At 43.6% G+C, this 18,642-nt stretch overlaps 2 protein-coding genes across 14 annotated transcripts in view; one reads left to right on the forward strand and one right to left on the reverse strand.

The window, feature by feature from the left end:
• The first annotated feature begins 821 nt into the window (after positions 1-821).
• Positions 822-18,642, forward strand: part of LOC123585334 (piwi-like protein 3) — a 76,409-nt gene continuing 58,588 nt past the window's right edge. For 5 of the 6 annotated variants that reach the window (XR_006706090.1, XR_006706091.1, XR_006706092.1 and 2 more), the window contains exons 1-5: positions 822-937; positions 1,029-1,177; positions 2,551-2,662; positions 6,308-6,427; positions 6,784-6,898. Coding sequence is in view for 1 of the 6 variants with exons in the window: in XM_045453379.1 (XP_045309335.1) it covers positions 1,176-1,177; positions 2,551-2,662; positions 5,963-6,089; positions 6,308-6,414 (348 nt within the window). In the remaining 5 variants the exon portion in view is untranslated. Of the gene's footprint in view, positions 938-1,028; positions 1,178-2,550; positions 2,663-5,962; positions 6,090-6,307; positions 6,428-6,783; positions 6,899-18,642 lie in introns of those variants that run through there. The other variant, XM_045453379.1, reaches the window with a different exon arrangement.
• Positions 7,489-18,642, reverse strand: part of LOC123585326 (titin-like) — a 63,997-nt gene continuing 52,843 nt past the window's right edge. For 4 of the 8 annotated variants that reach the window (XM_045453355.1, XM_045453357.1, XM_045453358.1 and 1 more), the window contains 7 exons: positions 18,509-18,570; positions 18,017-18,041; positions 17,342-17,403; positions 16,850-16,880; positions 13,708-13,779; positions 8,025-8,147; positions 7,489-7,637 (listed from right to left, as the gene is read on the reverse strand). In XM_045453355.1, the coding sequence (XP_045309311.1) occupies positions 13,733-13,779; positions 16,850-16,880; positions 17,342-17,403; positions 18,017-18,041; positions 18,509-18,570 (227 nt within the window). In that variant the 3' untranslated portion in view covers positions 7,489-7,637; positions 8,025-8,147; positions 13,708-13,732. Of the gene's footprint in view, positions 7,638-8,024; positions 8,148-13,707; positions 13,780-16,849; positions 16,881-17,302; positions 17,404-18,016; positions 18,042-18,508; positions 18,571-18,642 lie in introns of those variants that run through there. The other 4 variants (XM_045453352.1, XM_045453359.1, XM_045453353.1 and 1 more) reach the window with 4 other exon arrangements.

The raw sequence follows: 18,642 nt of genomic DNA on the forward strand, positions 1-18,642 counted from the left end.
CCTGGATATAGTGCTTCTGTTCTTGAGTATGAAACCAGCATTACCCTCTGTGCTGATGTGAACCACAAACTGCTCCGAATGCAAACTGCTTATGATCTATCTAATAATGCATGTTGATAACAAATCCCAAAGGAAAGATGCTATGGAAATTTTAAAGAATTAGTTGGATCAACTGTTTTTACATCTGTGTTCATTAACTTTTTTAATGTTTATTATTTTTTTTGAGAGAAGCAGAGAGAGTGTGGGGGAGGGGCAGAGAGAGAAAGAGACAGAGAGGGAGACACAGAATCCGAAGCAGGTTCCAGGCTCTGCACTGTCAGCACAGAGTCTGATGTGGGGCTCGAACCCACGAACCATGAGATCATGACCTGAGCTGAAGTCGGACACTTAACCAACTGCGCCACCCAGGTGTCCTGTGAGTCTGTTTTTTAAAAACCTATCCAGTCACTTTGAGGACATTTTCCCCCCCAATAAGAGATGGTCCTATAGTTTTCAAATCAATAAACGTTAAAGGTCAGAGGCAGAAATAGCATGGAAATGGTGAGAATCCATCCACGCTTTTCTCATCTGGCTATACAGCATGAGAGAAAGATAGGTTTCAGTTGTAGATTTTGCTGTTCTTGTGATTCCTGATGTTGATCCAGTCACCTGCTCTGAACCCTCTCTCACATGTAACAGAATATGCTCCTTCCAAATTTCTTTTCTCTTGCTTTGTGTCTATTTTTAAAAATCAGGGCTTAATTATCATCCATTAGCAAATGTCCACTTGACGGAAGTGTTTTACTTTTAATCTTCTTCTAGACCAGACATTTTAAGCTGAAGAGCGTGGATGTAAAGCTGCTTGGCCAGCATCATCTTAGGAGTCCTCAACTTTATTCTTGCTTCCCAATTTCAAAATTTACTACAAAGCTCTAGGAATCAGGACAGTGGGATACTGGTATGAAGATAGACCTAAAAATCAATGGAATAGAATTGAGAATCCTGGAGTTAACCCTCACATTTATAGTCCATTGATTTTTTTTTTCCAGCAAGAGTTTCAAGACCGCTTTCTTGGGGAAGGAATACTCTTTTCCTCAAATATTGCTGGGACCACTGGATATCCACCTGGCTGTTCCTCACAGAAGATACAAAATTAACTCCAATTTATCCCCCAAATTAACTAAAAATAGACCTAAATGTAAGCGTTAAAACTCTATAAAATTCCTAGAAGCAAATCTAGGAGTAAATTTTCTTGACTTTGGCTTAGAGAAAACCTTATAAAATAAAATGCCAACAGAGAAGGGATGACAGAAGGAAAACATAAATTGGACTTCACCAAATTGAAAACTTTCTTTCTTTGAAGTAAAAAAAAAAAAAAAAAGGGGGCGCCTGGGTGGCTCAGTCGGTTAAGCGTCCGACTTCAACTCAGGTCACCATCTCGCAGTCCGTGAGTTCAAGCTCTGCGTCGGGCTCTGGGCTGATGGCTAGGAGCCTGGAGACTGCTTCAGATTCTGTGTCTTCCTCTCTCTCTGCCCCTGCCCTGTTCATGCTCTGTCTCTCTCTGTCTCAAAAATAAATAAACATTACAAAAAATTTAAAGTTAAGAAAAAGAAAGAAAAAAAAGGAACAGAATGAGAGAACATTTGAAATCACATATCTCCGGAACAACTTGCTTCTACATATGTAAGAAATGTTTACAAGTCAATAATTAAAAGAGAACCTAACTTTTACTTATTTCTTCAACCCAACTTTCAAAAAATGGGCAAAGGATCTGAATAGACAGGCTTCCAAAGAAAATATACAAATGGCCAATAATCACATGAAAAGATACTCAATATTATTGGCCATCAGGGAAATGCAAAGTCAAACCACAGTGAAATCCCCCTTCATAGTATGATGGCTAAATTTGAAAAGGCAGAGATTAAGTGTTAGCAAGGATGTGAAAAAGTTGGAACCACCCGTCAAATACTGCTGGTAGAAGTAAAAATGGTGTGGTCTCTTTGGAAAACAGGATGGCCCTTTCTCAATATGCTAAATACAGTGTCACCATATGAACCAGCAATCTATTCGTAGTTTTATACCTAAGAGAAATGAACACCTATGTCTACCAGAATTGATACATGAATGTCCATAACCTCATTATTCTTAATAGCTCAAAGGTGTTAACTCAAATGTTCATCAACTGATAAATGGAAAAATAAAAATGTATATCCATAAAATAGTGTGTCATTTGGCAACAAAAAGGAATGAAATACCAATACATGCTACAGCATAGATAAACCTTGAAAAGTAGTATACTAAGTGGAAGAAGGCTGTCAGGAAAGATCAAATACTGTATCATTCAATTCATGTGAAATAGGGTGGGTAGGCAAATGTATAGGATTTACAACTCTGTGAATATACTCAAACCATTGGATTGTAGCCTTACATAGGTGAATTATATGTCATATGAATTTACTAAAGTGGATATATCCTGAAATTTCTTGTAGGATTTAAAGCTTCTCACTTCTTACATGATCCCATGCCATAAATATGTTAGGAATAATACTATGTGTTGTGACCATTCCACAGGTATAACAATAGAACCTATCGAGTGGATGCTATTAATTGGGAGGAGACTCCCAGAAGTACGTTTAAGAAATCAGGTGGTGAGGAAATCACCTTCGTAGACTACTACAAGGAGGTAGGAAATCTCCTGTCTTTCAATGTATTTAAATCTCATTTTGTTATTATGTAGTCAAATATATGTCTCATAAAAATACATGTGCAATATAGAGTCCTGTATGTTATATTCTAATAATATAACATCATCTATTAACCTATAACATATATATAATCTATTATAAAATTTCTCCTTAGTGGTATTGTAACTTGACAGATCTATTATCCATGCATTCGAGTGCCTCATATATAGGGTAATGTCACATGATTAGAATGGCTCCAACGTGGCCTCTCCCGTGGGCCTAAGAGGAGGCTATGGTAGTTTGAAACATGTTGATGGATCATTGGGTAGAAAATATGGCAAGACTTCATATGTGAACACTTTCCTTATATAGAAGTTTGAGCCCTATAGAATTTGGTTTGAAAAGAAGAAACAAATGACCAATTACCATCTGGAAAGATGTCAGCTGTGTGCTGAATCTCAGAACTCATGGATTCCTCAATCTCTGTTCAGAAAGACATAAGTAAACTTAGCTTGGTGCACAAAGATACACTAGTTGACGAGATTAGTTTTCTAGCTTTGGCAGATGAGAGAAAGGAATTACAGATATCTGTAGCAAATGGAAAGAACTTATAAATATTTTTTTTAAAAAACAGCTTGTATTTTTATACTGGATCCAAACCATGGCTACTTGGAACCACCAAGGCTACACAGCCTTCTGGCATCCCTTCAAGGGGATGGTGCTATTACATTATCCTCACTTGTGCTTCATACTTAGTTCTTGTTCATTCAATCCAAAAAAGCACTTAATGAGTGCCCATTACACATCTTGGGTATACATTGGTAAGACCACTGAGTTGTCTGTTCTTAAAGAACTTGCATCCTTACGGCAGGAAGAGAGACGGCAGACAAGACTGTTCTAAGGGTTATGAGGGATATATCCAGATAAGTAAAATTGAGAGGTATTATGGACAGTGTCTGGTGGTTCAGAGTAGGTGGTCATGGAAAGCTCTGAGAAGCTGGTATGTGAATGTCTGAAAGGAGAAAGCTGTGTGCAAATGAGGGAGAAGAGAAAAGACACCACTTTCCAGATGGGCGAGATGTATCCAGATCCCAAACAAGGCCAGATTATTCTGTGAAGAAGTGCACATGGTTGCGGGGAGGACATCCTTGGGTTGTAGGATATGAAATCAGAGGGTGAAGTGGGGGCCACGTTGTATAAAGTTCTGTCCACTGAGACAAATCAGATATTGTCAGATGTTATACAGATGGATGAAGTGATATATTTTATTTTACAGATATGTGTCTAATTACAAGGAACGGGCTGTATGTGGGTAAAAAGGGAGGCAGAGACATCAGTGAGGAGGTGGCTAAGTCACTTTAGGTCAATGATAATGGTGACTGGAATTAGGGTGGGAGAGGTAGGAAGTGAGTGGATGCCAGAGTTATTTACTACAACGGGGGAGTCGGTGTGAGAAGATTAGGGACTTTGGGGTTGACTTAGGCTCTGATGGAGGTAGTAGATGGAGATACCAGGCTGATATTTGCTTGTTCATTCTCCAAATTGACCTCAAATGTCCTTGACTGAGAAGAACCGTGCTGGGTATCCAGAGTACATCCGCCCCACCCCCACACCAACCTGCAACCTCAGGCCTCTGTGGGGTCCCCCTGTTCTGTTGTGCTCTTGCATTTCATAGCATCTATCCCAATTCAGAATTCTGTATTTGAGTGGTTATTTTATGAATCTCTCCCCTGTCTGTAGACAGAGTTCCACCAGGGCATGACAATGTTGGTTTTGCTCCTTGTAAATATCTCTTCTGTCTTATACCATGACTAGCACACAGAAGTTCAAATATATATAGGTTGTAGTAAATTCACATATGCTGGCATCACAGAGCAGTGGGTTTGGGGATAATTAGACGATTTGTCACATGAAGACAAACTACCTTCTTGGCACGAGTTGATAGGCAGGAGCCTTGGATGTAAAAGAAACCTAAGACTGTGGTTTCAGCAGGTTTAATTGAGAAAAAAAAAAACAGATGGGCTGAAATATTTGAAACGATTTGGGTCGTCTTGGGATGCCCTGGTGGGAACTCAGTCTAATGACAGATGGCAATTGAGTTGTCCTGTTGTCATGAGATCTAGAAAAATTCTGGAATCGATCGATGAGACCTTAGAAGGAAAGTACAATCCTGGCCTTCAAAAAAGATTTCATAATGCTGCAAAGAAGGACCACAGAACTCCTGTTTAGGTGCAGAAGTTGATGTTGGAGGAGGAGATCCTTCTAGGATGTTGCATGGCAGCTATGGGAAATAAGAGGCGTGTTTCCCAAAGTTTTTGACAGGAAGAATAGCTCGTCCAAAGGTTTTGATAGATGAGGCCCTAAAAGGATGCCATGATTCTACACACATGTAGACACCTGCACAAGCTTGGGCCTTAAGACTCTAGAACCAGGAAAATGGGGGTGAATCCCAGCTGTCTTTCAAATAACTAAAGACCACTCTAAGGGTGAAAAAAACCATGTATAGTCTGCAATGAGATCATACGAATTAAAACTAATAGTTCAGCTTAACAGAAAAAGAGCCATGAACACTGGATATGAAGTTTTGTCGTGGGTAGGAACTCCTTTGAAGTTCTCGGGATTTTTAGAAGGCAGATAATTCCAGAATTCATGTGGCTAAATTCCTACTGATGAGGACCTTGCTGATCGGCATGGAAGGATCTATGAAGAACCATTGCTGTGTGTTGGACAGTAAAGGCAGTTTGTAGCACGGAAATTGCAGCCCAGGGGTAGGATGTCTTGGCAAGTATCTCTTCCTCCTGGAAGCAGGGACTGAGAGTTGAGGAGAAATGATGCAGGAGGCATGTTGGGAATAGATGTGGAATTGCAACTCTAAAAAGTTGACTGGGTTTGTTGCCCACCCCTTCGTTTGGGAATCCTCTTGAAAGTTCTCAAGTATGTTTGAGGAATCTTTAAGACAGTGCTGTAGTGAGAAATACAGATCCTAAGAGTCTGTCATACATTTACTTATATGTAGTGAAAGGATCGTACAATGACCCCCAATATAATGTCTGTGAGAATCCCGCTTTCCTTGGCTACGTGTGTTGACAGAGAAAAAAAGAGGCCATCCGTGGGACGTCTAACTAAGAGAATATTAAGAGTATCTTTAATGCGTTCTTAAACTTGAGGAAACCGTATCACCAGCACACCCCCAGGCCTCTGTTGGTGACCCCAAAATGCACTTCTGTACATATTTATGTGACTTTGCTGAGGCTTCACTGATAGTTACAGCAGTGTTCTTTCTTGTTTCTGTTGAGCAGCAACATGGTCTAGTGGTCACTGACCTAACTCAGCCACTTTTGGTCACCAAAGGCAAATGGAAAAAGAGCCAACAGGACACGCCCCATGAGCCTGTAATGCTGGTTCCTGAGTTATGCTACCTGACAGGTACTACAGATTTATGCAGTCTTCAGAGAAGTCCACCCCTTTTGAGCCCCGTGTGTTAGGATGTAGAAGTACCGGCTTTTCATAATACTCCATGTGGCCCAGAGCTGCATTCTCTCTGCTGGTTCTTCCTCTTGCAGGTGCAGTGGTCAAGGCTTCTCTCGTGTAAATATATTCTTGCTTCTTTAGCTATATCTTTTCTAAACTTTTTTTTTGTAAAGGTCTAACAGATGAAATGCATAAAGACTACAGAGTGAAGAGAGACATGGCTATGCATACAAGGTTGGATCCAGAAAAAAAAGGCAGCATAAATTATGAAGATTCATGAATATTGTACAAAAGTAAGTGTTATTTTTCTGTGTGTGTGTGTGTCCTGAAGCGGAGACTGCATAGAACCCCTGGCATCTCAGAGGCTCCAACTAAAATGTGACAGTTGGGATGAAAACGATATCTTGGAGGAAACAACTCTATTTTTTGTCTGTCAGTGAAAAGTTAGGGGAAGTCTGGAGGGGGAGAATGATATAGAAAGATCCCAAGACCCTGCGCAAATGTCAGAGCGAAGACGTCATGATTTCAGGGTACTATGTCAGCACAGAGGACAATAGAAGACATCGTTAGATTAGAGGAGAATTTTATAAGTGGATCATTGCCTTTGCTTATTTCATTTGGATTGATTTGTGGAAATTTTAACTTTCAGAAATAAGAGTGCACAAAAGGAACTCCCACTTTGGGATTTGAAATTTGACCCCAACTTCGTGTCCTTCTCAGGAAGAATTATGAAAGAAGTAAGAATTCTTCAAAGAAGCAGAGCGGTAAGACCATTTCAAAGTGGCCATGTTTCTTTATCTCTCTTTTTCTCAGCTTCTTCTTTTTCCATAATTTTATCTTCTAATTCACCTATTCTCTCCTCTGCCTCTTCAATCTGAGCTGTAGTCACCTCCATTTTATTTTGCAGCTCACTTATAGCATTTTTTAGCTCCTCCTGACTGTTTCTTAGTCCCTTGATCTCTGTAGTAATAGATTCTCTGCTGGCCTCTATACTTTTGTCAAGCCCAGCAATTAATTTTATGGCTATTATTTTGAATTCATTTTCTGCTATATTGCTTACATCGTTTTTGATCAGTTCGTAAGCTGTCGCTACTTCCTAGAATTTCTTTTGAGGAGAATTCCTCTGTTTCGTCATTTTGGATAGTCCCTGGAGTGGCGCGGAACTGCAGGGCTCTTCCTCTGTGCTGTCTGGAGTAACTTGAGTTGGTGGGCGGGGCCGCAGTCAGACCTGATGTCTGCCCCCAGCCCACCGCTGAGGCCACAGTCAGACTGGCCTGTACCTTATCTCCCCCTCTCCCAGGAGCAGGACTCACTGTGGAGTGGTGTGGCCTCTGTCTGGGCTACTTGCACACTGCCAGGCTTGTGGTGCTGCTTTGATGGGATCTGGCGTATTAGCTGGGGTGGGTCTGCAAGGTGCACAGGGGCGGGAGTGGCAGGCTCAGCTCGCTTTGCCTTCGGTGGTCCGCTTTGGAGGGGCCTAGTGGCAACGGGAGGGAGGCAGACCTGTCAGAGGGACGGATCCGCATAAGCACAGCATTGGGTGTTTGCGGGTGCAAGCAAGTTCCGTGACGCGAACTGGCTCCCTTTGGGATTTTGGCTGGAGGGTGGGCGAGAGAGACGGCACTTCCAGCGCCTTTGTTCCCCGCCAAGCTGAGCTCTGTTGTCCGGGGCTCAACAACTCTCCCTCCCGCTCTCCGAGCACAGCAGTTGACTTATAACATTCCAGAGGTTAAGTCCCACTGGCTGTCAGAACACACTCCATCCGGCCCCTCCGCTTTTGCAAGCCAGACTCGGGGGCTCTGCCTTGCCAGGTGGGCTGGCTGCCCCTCCACCGCCCTGGCTCCCTCCCACCAGTCCGTGTACTGCGCACCGCCTCTCCACCCTTCCTACCCTCTTCCATGGGCCTCTCGTCTATGCTTGGCTCCGGAGAGTCCATTCTGCTAGGCTTCTGGTGGTTATTGGGGTAAGTTAGGCAGATGTGGGTGGAATCTAAGCGATCAGCAACCAATCCTGAAATACAAGCAATTATCAGGGAATACTATGAAAAATTATAGGCCAACAAACGGGACAACCTGGAAGAAATGGACAAATTCCTCAGCACCCACACACTTCCAAAACTCAAACAGGAAGAAATAGAAAACTTGAACAGACCCATAACCAGCGAAGAAATTGGATCAGTTATCAAAAATCTCCCAACAGGGGCGCCTGGGTGGCGCAGTTGGTTAAGCGTCCGACTTCAGCCAGGTCACGATCTCGCGGTCCGTGAGTTCGAGCCCCGCGTCGGGCTCTGGGCTGATGGCTCAGAGCCTGGAGCCTGTTTCCGATTCTGTGTCTCCCTCTCTCTCTGCCCCTCCCCCGTTCATGCTCTGTCTCTCTCTGTCCCAAAAATAAATAAACGTTGAAAAAAAAATTTTTTAAAAATCTCCCAACAAATAAGAGTCCAGGACCAGATGGCTTCCCTTGGGGAATTCTATCAGCCATTTAAAGCAGAGATAATACCTATCCTTCTCAAGCTGTCCCAAAATATAGAAAGGGAAGGAAAGCTTCCAGACTCATTCTATGAAGCCAGCATCACTTTGATTCCCAAACCAGACAGAGACGCAGCAAACAAAGAGAACTACAGGCCAATATCCCTGATGAATATGGATGCAAAAATTCTCAACAGGATACTAGCAAATCAAATTCAACAGCATATAAAAAGAATTATTCACCATGATCAAGTGGGATTCATTCCTGGGCTGCAGGGCTGGTTCAACATTTGCAAACGAATCAATGAGATACATCACATTAATAAAAGAAAAGATACGAACCATACGGCCCTGTCAATCGATGCAGAAAAAGCATTTGACAAAATAAGCATGCTTTCTTAATAAAAAAAACCTCGAGAAAGTTGGGACAGAAGGAACATACTTAAACATCCTAAAAGCCATTTATGAAAAGCCGACAGCTAATATCATCCTCGATGGGGAAAAACTGAGAGCTTTCCCCCTGAGATCAGGAACACCACAGGGATGTCCACTCTCACCACTGTCGTTTAACATAGTGTTGGAAGTGCTAGCATCAGCAATCAGACAACAAAAGGAAATCAAAGGCATCAAAATTGGCAAAGATGAAGTCAAGCTTCACTTTTTGCAGATGACATGATATTCTACATGGAAAACCCAACAGACTCCACCAAAAGTCTGCTAGAACTGACACATGAATTCAGCAAAGTCGCAGGATAGAAAATTAATGTACAGAAATCAGTTGCATTGTTATACACTAATAATGAAGCAACAGAAAGACAAATAAAGTGACTGATTTCATTCACAATGGCACCAAGAATCATAAAATTCCTAGGAATTAACCTAACCAAAGATGTCAAAGATCTGTATGCTGAAAACTATAGGATGCTTATGAAGGAAATTGAAGACGATACAAAGAAATGGAAAAACATTCCATGCTCATGGATTGGAAGAATAAAATTGTTAAAATGTCAATACTACCCCAAGCAATCTACATATTCAAAGCAATTCCAATCCAAATTGCACCAGCATTCTTCTCCAAGCTAGAACAAGCAATCCTAAAATTTGTATGGAACCACAAAAGACCCCAAATAGCCAAAGTAATATTGAAGAAGAAAACCAAAGCAGGAGGCATCACAATCCCAGACTTTAGCCTCTACTACAAAACTGTAATCATCAAGACAGTATGGTATTGGCACGAAAACAGACACATAGACCGATGGAATAGAATAGAGACTCCAGAATTGGACCCACAAATGTATGGCCAACTCATCTTTGACAAAGCAGGAAAGAATATCCAATGGAAAAAAGACAGTCTCTTTAACAAATGGTGCTGGGGGAACTGGACAGCAACATGCAGAAGAGTGAAACTAGAGAACTGTCTTACACCATTCACAAAAATAAACTCAAAATGGATAAAGGACCTGAACGTGAGACAGGAAACCGTCAAAACCCTAGAGGAGAAAGCAGGAAAAAACCGCTCTGAACTCAGCTGCAGCAATTTCTTCCTTGACACATCTCCAAAGGCAAGGGAATTAAAAGCACAAATGAACTATTGGGGCCTCATCAAGATGAAAAGCTTCTACACTGCAAAGGAAACAATCAACAAAACTAAAAGGCAACCGATGGAATGGAAAAGATATTTGCAAATGACCTATCAGACAAAGGGCTAGTTTCCAAAATCCATAAAGAACTCACCAAACTCCACACCCAAAAAACACATTCTCCAGTGAAGAAATGGGCTGAAGACATGAATAGACACTTTTCCAAAGAAGACATCCAGATGGCCAACAGGCACATGAAAAGATACTCAATGCCACTCCTCATCAGGGAAATACAAATCAAAACCACACTGAGATACCACCTCATGACAGAGTGGCTAAAGTGAACACATCCAGAGACTATAGATGCTGGAGAGGATGTGGGGAAATGGGAATCCTCTTGCATTGTTGGTGGGAATGCAAACTGGTGCAGCCACTCTGGAAAACAGTGTGGAGGTTCCTCAAAAACGTAAAGATAGATCTACCCTATGACCCAGGAAGAACACTGCTAGGAATTACCCAAGGGATACAGGAGTGCTGATGCATAGGGGCACTTGTACCCCAATGTTTCTAGCAGCACTTTCAACAGTAGCCAAATTATGGAAAGAGCCTAAATGTCCATCAACTGATGAATGGATAAAGAAACTGTGGTTTATATACACAGTGGAATACTACTTGGCAATGAGAAAGAATGAAATATGACCTTTTGTAGCAACGTGGATGGAACTGGAGAGTGTGATGCTAAGTGAAATAAGGTATCCAGAGAAAGACAGATACCATATGTTTTACTCTTATGTGGATCCTGAGAAACTTAACAGAAGACTATGGGGGAGGGAAAGGAAAAAAAAGTTAGAGAGGGAGGGAGTCAAACCATAAGAGACCCTTTAAAACTGAGGATAAAGGGTCCTCAAAAACTGTTGATGGAGGGTGGGAGGGAGGGGAAAGTGGGTGATGGGCTTTGAGGAGGGCACCTTTTGGGATGAACACTGGGTGTTGTATGGAAACCAATTTGACAATGAATTTCATATTTAAAAAATAAAAGACTCCACCAAACAACTGCTAGAACTGTTACATGAATTCAGCAAAGTCACAGGATATGAAACCAATGTACAGAAATCAATTGCATTCTATACACCAATAATGAAGCAGAAGGAAGAGAAATTAAGGAATCTATCCCATTAACAATTGCATCCCAAACCATAAGATACATAGGAATAAACGTATCCAAGGAGGTAAAAGATCTGTACGCTAAAAAGTATTGAGAGCTGATGAAGAAATTGAAGAAGACACAAAGAATTGGAATGACATTCCACGCTCATGGATTGGAAGAAAAAATACTGTTCAAACGTTGATACTCCCCAAAGCAATCTACAGCCTCAATGCAATCCCTATCAAGTAACATTAGCATTCTCCACAGAGCTGGAACAAACAATTCTAAAATATGTATGGAACCGGAGAAGACCCTAAATAGTTCAAGTGATGTTGAAAAAGAAAACCAAACATGGAAGCATCACAATTCCAGACCTCAAGCTATGTTACAAAGCTATAATCACTAAGAGAGTATGGTACTGGCACGAACACAGATACATACATGAATGGAACAGAATAGAGAACCCAGAAATGGACTCACAAGTGTATAGCCAAGTCATCTTTGACAAAAGAGGAAAGAATATCCAATGGAAAAAGACAGTCTCTTCAGCAAATGGTATTGGGAAGACAGGATAGTGACATGCAGAAGAATGAAATGGGACCGCTTACCTACTATACACAAAAATGAACTCAAAATGGATGAAAGAGCTACATGTGAGACAGAAAACCATCACAATCCTAGAGGAGAAAACAGGCAACAACCTCTTGACCTCAGCCACAGCAATGTCTTAATAGACATGTTTTAGGAGAGAAAGGAAACAAAAGCCAAAAACAAAAACAAAACAAACAAACAAAAACAAAACTCTTGGGACCTCATCAAGATAAAAAAAGCTTCTGCACAGCAACGGAAACAACCAACAAAACTGATGGAATCAGAGAAGGTGTTTGCAAATGAAATATCAGATAAAGGGTTAGTTTCCAACATCTGTAAAGAACTACCAGACTCAAAACCCAAAAAACAAAGAATTCAGGGAAGAAATGGTCTAAAGACATGAACAGACGTTTTTCCCAAGAAGACAACCAGATGGCTAACAGACACATGAAAAGAGGCTCAACAGCAGTCATCATCAGGGAAATACAAATCAAAAGCAGAATGAGATACCACCTCACACCTGTCAGCATGGCTCGAATTAACAACACAGGTAACAATAGATGTTGGCGAGGATGTGGAGAAGGGGGAACACTTTTGCACTGTTGGTGGGAATGCAAACTAGTGCAGCCACTCCGGAAAATAGTACGGAGGTCTGCAAAAAAATTAAAAAGAGAGCTACCCTACGTCCTAGCGATTGCATGATTAGATATTTATCCAAAGGATACAGGAGTGCTGACTCAAAGGGGCACATGCACCCCAGTGTTTATAGTGGCGCTATCAATAATAGCCAAATTATGGAAGGAGCCAAGGTGTCCAGTGACTGATGAAGGGATAAAGATATAGATATATATATATATATATATATATGTCTATATATAGATACCTATTTTTATATCTGTATCTATATATCTATATCTATCTATCTATATACGTAGAATAGAATATTATTCCATGATCCAAAAGAATGAAATCTTGCCTTTTGCAACAACGTGGATGCAACTAGAATGTGTTATGGTAAGCAAATTAAGTCAGTCAGAGAAAGACAAATATCATATGATTTCACTCATGTGTGGCATCTAACAAAAGAGATGAACATAGGAGAATGGAAGGAAAAATAAGGTAAAAACAGAGATGAAGACAGTCCATAAGTGACTGATTAACTCTTCACACACTGAGGGTTGTTGGAAGGGTGTTGGGTCGAGGGATGTACTAAATAGGTGATGAGCATTAGGGAGGGCACTTGGTGCGGATGACCACTGGGTGTTCTATGGAAGTGATAAATCACTAAATTCTATTACTGAAACCATTATTACACTATATGTTAACCAACTTGGTTTAAAAAAAAGACTTTAAAAAGATGATTACAGACAGAGTACATTCAAAGCCCAGAGGGAGAACACATCTATTCTATTAAAAGACGCTACTATTGGGGCGCCTGGGTGGCGCAGTCGGTTGAGCGTCGGACTTCAGCCAGGTCACGATCTCGCAGTCCGTGAGTTCGAGCCCCGCGTCGGGCTCTGGGCTGATGGCTCAGAGCCTGGAGCCTGTTTCCCATTCTGTGTCTCCCTCTCTCTCTGCCCCTCCCCCATTCATGCTCTGTCTCTCTCTGTCCCAAAAATAAATAAACGTTGAAAAAAAAAAAAGACGCTACTATTATATTAAAAGAACAAAACAAGGCTTCGCACATCCTTGCTTTGTCTTTCTGATTTCATGCCTCCCACTCTAAGTCTACAAAGCAGCAGGTATAAGCCAGCTGTTCCCGGAAACCCTCTCCCATTGATTCCTACCTGAGTGCAGTTCCCTATCTGACGACTATTCATCATCGGTTCCAGAGTCAGACAGGCTCTCCAACACCCAATCTTTAGAGACACAAGCATGAGCAAGCAGGTTATTAGAGACAGGGGCTCCACTATTCCTGCAACTCCCTCTGAGGCCATGCTGGCTCAGCCGGCATCACTTGCCCTTCCTCTGGGTCCTCAGACCTTCCCTGGGCTTGGCAAAGGCAGAGCCCTTCCACAAGGCATTGACCACAGTTGCAAACCTTCAAGCAAGAGAAAGGATCCCCCTTCATCTGGTACTTCCCTAGCTGCACTGCATCATGATAGCTCTCACCCGCGCAAGAAGGTGCCACCTGCGCAACCTGACATTCCAACTGTTACAGACAGACATAGGGTTTGGCGGGTTCCACGAGCAGACCCTGTGCCCGGCTCAGAGCAGCTGCCCAGAAGAACCCTCTGTGAGGGTGGAAATGTTCTGCGTTGTAAACATGCGTCTGCCGGGCACCAGAAACGTGGCTAGTGCGGCTAATGGCTATGTGGCAAGTGGCTGCTGCCCTGGATAGCACAGCTTTAGGATGTACACATGAGGAAGATGTGACCTCCCAGTCCTGGAGGATTCTGCAGAGGAGCTTGCTGGCCTGATCTGACCATTCCTTTGTAGGTTCTCCCTGGGCTCATGCATATGTGGCAGCCACTGCGTGAGGCCCTGGGGACACTTAGAATGGAAGGTCAACACCCAGGTCTTAGGGGAATCCCAGCAGGGGCACATTATAAACAGAGTGAAGAGCATGACACCCCCACACTCATGCTGGATGTAATCAGAGCAGCGGGGCAGAGGGGGAGTACCTCACTGTCTTCAGGAGCCCACCCTTCTCATTCTGATCTGGACCAGTGCCTGGGCAGACAGCTAGCATAGTGTGGGGCCCAACAGGCCTGGGTGAGCTGAGGAGGGACCTTTCTACCCCTAAACTAGTTCCCAGCCCAAGGCTGTGAACAGCAGGCGTTTATTGGGGCCAAACATGGGCTGCCTAGGGCTGAGCCCCTGGGGGACGAGCAATGACGGAGAGGCTGTCGGTGCCCTTGCAGTGACCATCCAGAGCTATGGCTCCTGTGCCCATGAGTGGAAGGAAGGTCAGAGACAGTATTTGGACCTGTCAGTTCCCATACCTTTCAGACAAACTCTCACACTGATGTCCTCGGGCCAGGAAAGAGCACAGCAAGGACCACCTCCACTCTGGGATCAGCTCCCACCACTTTGCTGAGCTCCCTGTGCACTGGAGCCTATGCCCCTCTCACCTCCTCTGCAACTAGAATGTTCTACAGCTGCCCTGGTCACATGGGATGAGATCCCTTTTGTATGAATGTGTTTCCAGCCAGACAACCCTTGGCCAACAGTGTGTAGACAAGGACTGGCTGTCAGGTGATGGCCAGAAGCAGGTGAAAAGTGAGAACTGGTCCCTCCTGGCCCAGGTGGATCAGGCCTGGAAACGTACTTGTGTCTGGCCTCACCCTGGTTCCATCCCTGCTGGCGTGTCCCAGGTGGGAGAACAGGAGACCTGACTCCATTGTCTGCTCCTCCCCAGTGTCCACCAATGAAAGTGTCTGGTAGATGGAGAAGAGGCTGGCACAGGAAGGACGCCCCTCTCCCCAGGCTTTTAGGAAGATGTCCATACGGTACCCTCACCCGGCATGCCGGCTTGTCCTGCCTCATCCCACCCAGAAGGAGCCCAAATGTCATCCTCGGTGAGGACAAGGCTGGGCCCAGGTGCTGATGCTACACTGATTCAAATAATCCTGCCACCGTGGTGTCCCCTCCCACCCTCACATAGCCTGGATATCCTTCGTGTCTTCCCTCTGCAACCCCTCAATATTTCCCGCTTAACATCTAGTCCAAGACCCTGGACCGTGCTCTCACCCTTTCAAGCTGAATTATTTGAAGGAGCAAGGACCCTTAGAGCCTGGCTGCTGGTTTCATTCCTGCATTTGACCACACACAGCAGGCATTATCTTCCACACCCCTGGGACGCTAAGATTTTGAGAGAAAGGATTTCTAGAAGCTGGAGGATCCTCTTCTCAGATGCCCTCCAGAACTGGGTGTGGCATATGCCTGCACCAGGGGCCACCTGCCCCAGCCCTCCAGCTAAGAGGGGGAGGATTCCTTCTCAAGCTCCTTGAATCTCCTTTTTGGAAAGGATAGGAGGGGCAGGAAGGCAGTAACCTTGGGGCAATTATCCCTTTACTGCTGAAGTATGATGGAGCAAGGACTCTGGGATCACTCTAATCTCAGCACTGGCGGGTGCCCCACACAAGGAGGGACAGGAGCAAGGACTGAAATGATTACTGATGACAAACTCAGCCTAGAAATTCAGGGTCTGCCTCAGAAAGTAGAGGCGTGAGAGAAAGTACTAGGAATTGGGGGTTAAAGGGCCTCGTCTCCCCGTCCAGCCCCCATCCCCACAGCCCATGCCAACCCCTCCATAATTCATCACTTCCATAAGCTTCCTTTCCTCAGAGGCCAATTAGATACCATTAGGGCTCCTTCTCCTTAATCAGGATCGATCCAAGTGCCCTGAAGGCAATGAAACAGCCTCCTCAGAGTTGAGGTCTACCTTGAACTGAAGTCATGATTCACAGAATCCTATGGATTCTGAAAACATATTTCCCGTTCAGAATCTTGTGAATGTTTTCCTGGCTATTAATAGGATTTTTTTCAGCCTAAACAAGCTATATTTGGTGTATAATATACTAACTATATTTAAATTGTCCATATTTATATCCTTTGACATACAGACACACATCATGAAGCTCGGTGATGGGATTTTTCTTATGAATGGCAAAGTTCACAGCAGCAACTGTGCTCTTTAGGGACATGTTAATCTAGAGGAACATAAACTTCTCACACAGAGACCACATACAAGCACGTACCTGCTCACTTCACACACTTGTCAGTTCACAAAGAGACTCACCCAGTCTCCACGCACACAAACTCACTGCCTGAATGCCACATGAGTGCCTGTAAACACATGAACATGGTTTACCTTTCGACAAATCGCTTTGTCACTACGTCTGTGATCCTCCTTTCAATGGAAACCCAAAATCAGAAGCACTCCCCTGACTAAAGACAGCAAATGATTGATTCCTGAATACCTACCATTCTCCATGGTTCCAGAGACCACAGGAAACTATAGAAAAGAAAATAGCATAAGGGTAAGAAGGTGAGGCACACTGATTGCACCACTCTTTAGATCTTGGTGATATTAAGATCCAATAGGGAACACAGTGGTTGACTCAAAGGCCACAAAAGCAAATGAATAGGATGCCTGTCAGAAGTTGTATATTCTGGGGGATGTGTCTCTCAAGTTCACTTAGTATAGAGACTCTAAAATTCTTCACCCAAGCAGGGAAAATTGCTTCTGATAAAATTCATCCTAACACACTATTTATCACCAGGTTTGGCACTGCCACTGGTAAATGTCCCCCTCACCAAGGTAACAGGTGGCAAGAGACAACCACTCACCACTCTCCCCGCCAAGGAAAGAAACCATATCATCTACCATGTATATTGCCACATTTACCACAGAAGTTGATTGGAAAGACACTAAGAAAGTAATTGTGTTCCTCAGGGGAAGACAGGCCAGCTCACCTCAGCAACAGCCTGGCGCGTCCTTACAGTAAAAGCCCACATCTTTTCCTCCACAGGGACACCTAGAAGGACACAGTACACACATGAGTACATTGTTAGTACTGCTCGAGAAAGCTCAGGGACTTTTCCTTGATAGGAACATGGGCAGAGCATACGGCGGATTTCCTTACCTGCATGGACTGAAGGTTACTGCTGAGCCACACTCAGCAATAATCATTGAAATGTACAGTAGGAGGGGTTTTTTCAGAATATAGACGTTGGTCATTGTGCAGTGTCAGTGGCACATATCTCCTGGGGCAAGACACATCTCTCGCGGTCTCTCCTCTCTCTGTCTCTCTCTCCGTGTCTCTAATGAATGTGTGTGTCTCTTTCTCTTGGTGTGTTTCCCTGTCTCCTTCCCTGTCTCTCAGTTTCTGTCTGAGTCAAACATACACACACACACAAACACACATACACACCCACACACCCACAGTGAATACATTGCCTTCCTCACACTGTAAACATGGACACAGGTTTTCCCCTGGGAAATCTATCTTTTCTCCACACCCTCAAGCCTCTGTCCTAGAGGGAACCTACAGTCAGGGTAGCTCTCCAGACTGATGCCAGCAGGAATATCCCAACTTCCTGACCACATTGATTATTTCATCAGCAGGGGACTGATTCCAAAATACATACCATATTTCGTTGCTCCCGTGGCCACCTGATTGTAGAGAAAAGAAACACCATCAGGGTCAGATCATGATGAACTCTCATTGCACTGGGCTTTCATTCTCCTCTGGACTTTAGGAACCAGATGGCACACAGTGCTTGAGTCAAAGGTCCCCGGTAGCAAATGAATAGCATGCTCGTCAGAAGTTGTTGTTTCCTGGGGATGTGTCTCTGAAGACCACTGAGGATGCTGACTACAAAATTCCTCACCCAAGCAGGAAAAATTGCTGCTGACGAAAAAGATCCTTTGACACTGTTTATGACCAGGTTTAGCACTGCCAGTGGTGAATGTCCCCCTGCCAAGGTTACATTTGGCAAGAGACACCCATACTCCACACTCCACACCCCGGAAAGTAACAATATCATCTAAAAAGTACATTGTCCGATTTACAACAGATGTTGATTGGAAAGACACTAAGAAATGACTTGTGTTCCTCAGGGAAAGACAGGCAAGCTCACCTCAGCAACATCCTGCTGCCTCCTGACAGGAACGGCCCACATCTTTTCCTCCTCAGGGACACCTAGAAGGACACAGAACACACGTCAGTACATTGTTGGTGCTGCTCAAGAAAACTCAGGGACTGTTCCGTGAT

The sequence above is a fragment of the Leopardus geoffroyi genome, chromosome C3 (genome assembly GCF_018350155.1).
Source record: "Leopardus geoffroyi isolate Oge1 chromosome C3, O.geoffroyi_Oge1_pat1.0, whole genome shotgun sequence".
Lineage (NCBI taxonomy): Eukaryota > Metazoa > Chordata > Mammalia > Carnivora > Felidae > Leopardus > Leopardus geoffroyi.